Source organism: Lolium perenne, chromosome 5 (assembly GCF_019359855.2).
Source record: "Lolium perenne isolate Kyuss_39 chromosome 5, Kyuss_2.0, whole genome shotgun sequence".
Classification (NCBI taxonomy): Eukaryota; Viridiplantae; Streptophyta; class Magnoliopsida; order Poales; family Poaceae; genus Lolium; species Lolium perenne.
In genome coordinates, this window is record NC_067248.2 from 260,694,958 (window position 1) to 260,698,595 (window position 3,638).

At 51.2% G+C, this 3,638-nt stretch overlaps 1 protein-coding gene across 1 annotated transcript; it reads right to left on the reverse strand.

Moving 5' to 3' along the window:
* Window positions 1–202: 202 nt before the first annotated feature.
* Window positions 203–760, reverse strand: LOC139831835 (uncharacterized). The gene has a single exon (XM_071821183.1). It carries the CDS (start codon window positions 758–760, stop codon window positions 203–205), a length of 558 nt encoding a protein of 185 aa, XP_071677284.1.
* Window positions 761–3,638: the final 2,878 nt, after the last annotated feature.

Below are 3,638 nucleotides of genomic sequence, written 5' to 3' on the forward strand. Positions count from 1 at the left end.
AGTTCCCATAGCCAACCTTCCCCGGCGAGTGTACTCCAGACCCGCATTCCTCCTGCTCATGGCCGAGGAGGCCACACACTGCGCAGAACAGCGGTATCTTCTCATACTTCACCTTCATTATCACTTGTTCGCCTCCTTCTGGTTTAAAAGATACAAACCGCGTGAGGCTTCTACGAACATCTAGCCAGATCCTTGCCCTGACTTAGTCACCTCCCTCAGAGCCAGTATTATTCATGTCAACCAGGATCACCTCGCCAATCGTCTTGGCCAGCTCAGTTATCAGATTCTTCTTACGGTACAGCTCCGGCACCTCCAAGATCCGCACCCATGCCTGGATGCGATTCAGCTCCACTGTCGACGCGCGACAGCTCCCATCATACTTCTCGATCAGCAACCCATGGTCCCGAAACAACCACGGTCCCTGTTCCGTGATCTTCTTCCAATCCCCAAGGCAATTAGCCTGAATCAAGATTTTGTTCTCCTCCATATCACGAAACACAACATCCTGCGCCAGCGCCCATGCAAATAGCATGGTTTTCTTCAGTGACGTTGTACTGTAGGTTCGCGGCGTCAAAAGCCTCATCACCGCCATCCACTTCGCCCCTTCCTTCAACGCCTCCACTTCGCTCTTAGCGACGAACACTCCTCCGATGTCTTCCCCCTTTAGGTTTAGACTCTGCAGCAGATCCTCCAGAGACGGTTCTGATCCCGCCTGCTCCATCGATCCACCCGCCACATCCTTCCCCTTCGCCGCCGCCATGTCCTGACCCACTCCCAAAACCCTAGACCCAACGAACTCCACCAAGGACGGGTAGTCGACTGCGTCGACCCCTTAATCAGCCCGAGCGGCGTTCCTGGCGAGGGAGGGAGGTAGTCCAGACGTGGGAATACGGTGCCCTTCCGCCGGAGATGCGCGATCGCCGGAGAGGTAGGTCTCCAGTAAGTAATTGTGGCATGTATGTGTTATGGTGCATTGACAAGACAAAAGGTCCATGAAGCCAGACCCGTTTGGTAGCATGGAGGTCACTTGGCCCGCATCCGAGGAGATGAAAAATGGGCTGTTTAGTTACACTGGCTCCCTTCCCGTTTTGTAAGAACCGTGTTTTAAAGCAATGTTGGGCCTGTCCAGGGAAGAACGGTCGAAACTGTCGTTACTAGTGTTATAAAATCGACAAGCAAATAACAAAGAACGATAAAGTAATTGTAGCGGAGACACGAGATTTAACGTGGAAAAACCCCTTCCAACACAGAAGGGAAAAAAACAACGAACGTCAGTCAGCAAAATTTCACTATATCGGGAAGTGTTTACAAACGTGGTGAGTTATCTTATAATCTGATAAACCCTAGCGGGCGGCTTACAAGATGTATATATAGGCGGTGGCAAAGATCCATACCGTGGGGGGATGTCACCCCGGCGATGGGCCGAAGCGTAGCGGAGTCAGAAGTTAGCCTCCTTTAGTATATATAAATTTGGATCACAATATAACAACCAGCGAGCCTGCCTTGTTGTCTTTTCTCTTGCCGTCTACTGATGCAACTTTTGCACATGCTTTGCTTTTGGTCACGCTCCCTTGAACTCCTTCATCCACTCTTGTAATCAACACATGATGCTTCGATTCAACATAAGTTGTACATAAAAAAAAATGCGCTTTGACGATATGAGTCTATTTCGACAATCCATTTCGAGTTTCGCTAGTTGTAAATCACAAATTTCATGTTCATGTTTAGAGCCTATTTAACGAATTTTCCAGGCAACGACGCGTCGAACAACGGCTTTGGGACATGGTGGGCTACCCGGCGCCGTCGGACTTCCACGCGCCCGGAGGCTGGCGCCTGAGCGCGGGGGGCGTCCCGATCCCGCCGCCGCCAGTGGGAGGCGACGCCCTCGACGCCGAGATCGACGCGGTGATCACCACCCTCAGCACCGAGAAGCGTGCCGAGCCGCGCTTCTTCGTCGACAACTACGTCGCGTGGAACGACTTCTTCCGGCGAAGTTACGAGCGTGAACTCGCCGCCTACGACGACTCTCCCCCTCCTTCCATGTGCAACAACGCCGCCGGCCGCCGCCGCTGGTGGAGCGCGCCGAGCCGCACCCTCGAGAACGTGTCCGCGCACATTGAGGGCGGCAACTACCCCGTACCGGGGATGCCGCCGCCGGCGGCGGTGCCTTCCGTGTCGCACCGACATGGAAGCTCGTGGATGCGATGACGGATGGCGTCGTCATCGTCGTCTGGGTCGGCGTCGAGGTCGGCATCCCGCTCCTATGGGTTGGCTCCTCCACCAGTGATGCCGAGGACGGTCAAGAAGGACCCAGCGTCACCACCAACGAGCAGAGGGCGCAGCAGCGGCGCCCTCGTCATCCGCGAGGGGGCACACACCGTGACGAGGCGGTTCCTCGGCAATGCCCACCATGAGGGGCTTGGGTTTTTAGAGAAAGGCGACTGATACGTCCATTTTGCATCACTATTTTATATCATAATTTGCTGTTATTCATTGATATATTTCATATTTAGAGATGATACTTATGTTATTTCATCTATTTTGCATGTTTCATGATTATTGAAGAATCGCGCACCGGAGTCAGGATTCTGCTGGAAAAAGCACCGTCAGAATGCAATATTTCGGAAGATCAGCAATTGACGGAAATTATACGAAAAATCCTATTTTTCCAGAAGACGAAGGGAGCCTGAAGGGGGAGCCGAGGGGACCCGAGGTGGGCCCACCTCATAGGCCGGCGCGGCCCAAGGCCTGGCCGCGCCGCCCTGTGAGGAGGGGGCCCACAGCCCTCTCTCGCCTCCTTTTCTTCGCGTACTTCTTCGTCCCGAAAACCTAAGCCCCAGAGGATAGTCGCGAAGAGTCATGATGTCTACGGGTGCTTCTATTCTTGTAGACAGTGTTGGGCCTCCAAGAGCAGAGGTTTGTAGAACAGCAGCAAGTTTCCCTTAAGTGGATCACCCAAGGTTTATCGAACTCAGGGAGGAAGAGGTCAAAGATATCCCTCTCATGCAACCCTGCAACCACAAAGCAAGAAGTCTCTTGTGTCCCCAACACACCTAATAGGTGCACTAGTTCGGCGAAGAGATAGTGAAATACAAGTGGTATGAATGAATATGAGCAGTAGTATGGCGCCAGAAAAGTGCTTGCTGGCGTGCAGTTGATGGTAGTAATATTGCAGGAAGTAAAGATGCAGTAAAACAGTAAACAAGCAGCGATAGCAGTATTTAGGAACAAGGCCTAGGGATCATACTTTCACTAGTGGACACTCTCAACATTGATCACATAACAGAATAAATAGATAGATGCTAGACTCTACACCCTCTTGTTGGATGATGAACACCACTAACTGTGTAGGATTACACGAACCCTCAATGCCGGAGTTAACAAGCTCCACAATATTCAATGTTCATATTTAAATAACCTTAGAGTGCATAACAGATCAACATAACCAAACCAAGTACTAACATAGCATGCACACTGTCACCTTCACACTACGAAAGGAGGAATAGATCACATCAATACTATCATAGCAATAGTTAACTTCATAATCTACAAGAGATCACAATCATAGCCTACGCCAAGTACTACACGATGCACACACTGTCACCATTACACCGTGCAGGAGGAATAAACTACTTTAA

Coding starts and splice junctions, on each gene's coding strand:
- LOC139831835 (XM_071821183.1), bottom strand. CDS start 760: ATGGCGGCGGCGAAGGGGAAGGATGTGGCGGGTGGATCGATGGAGCAG.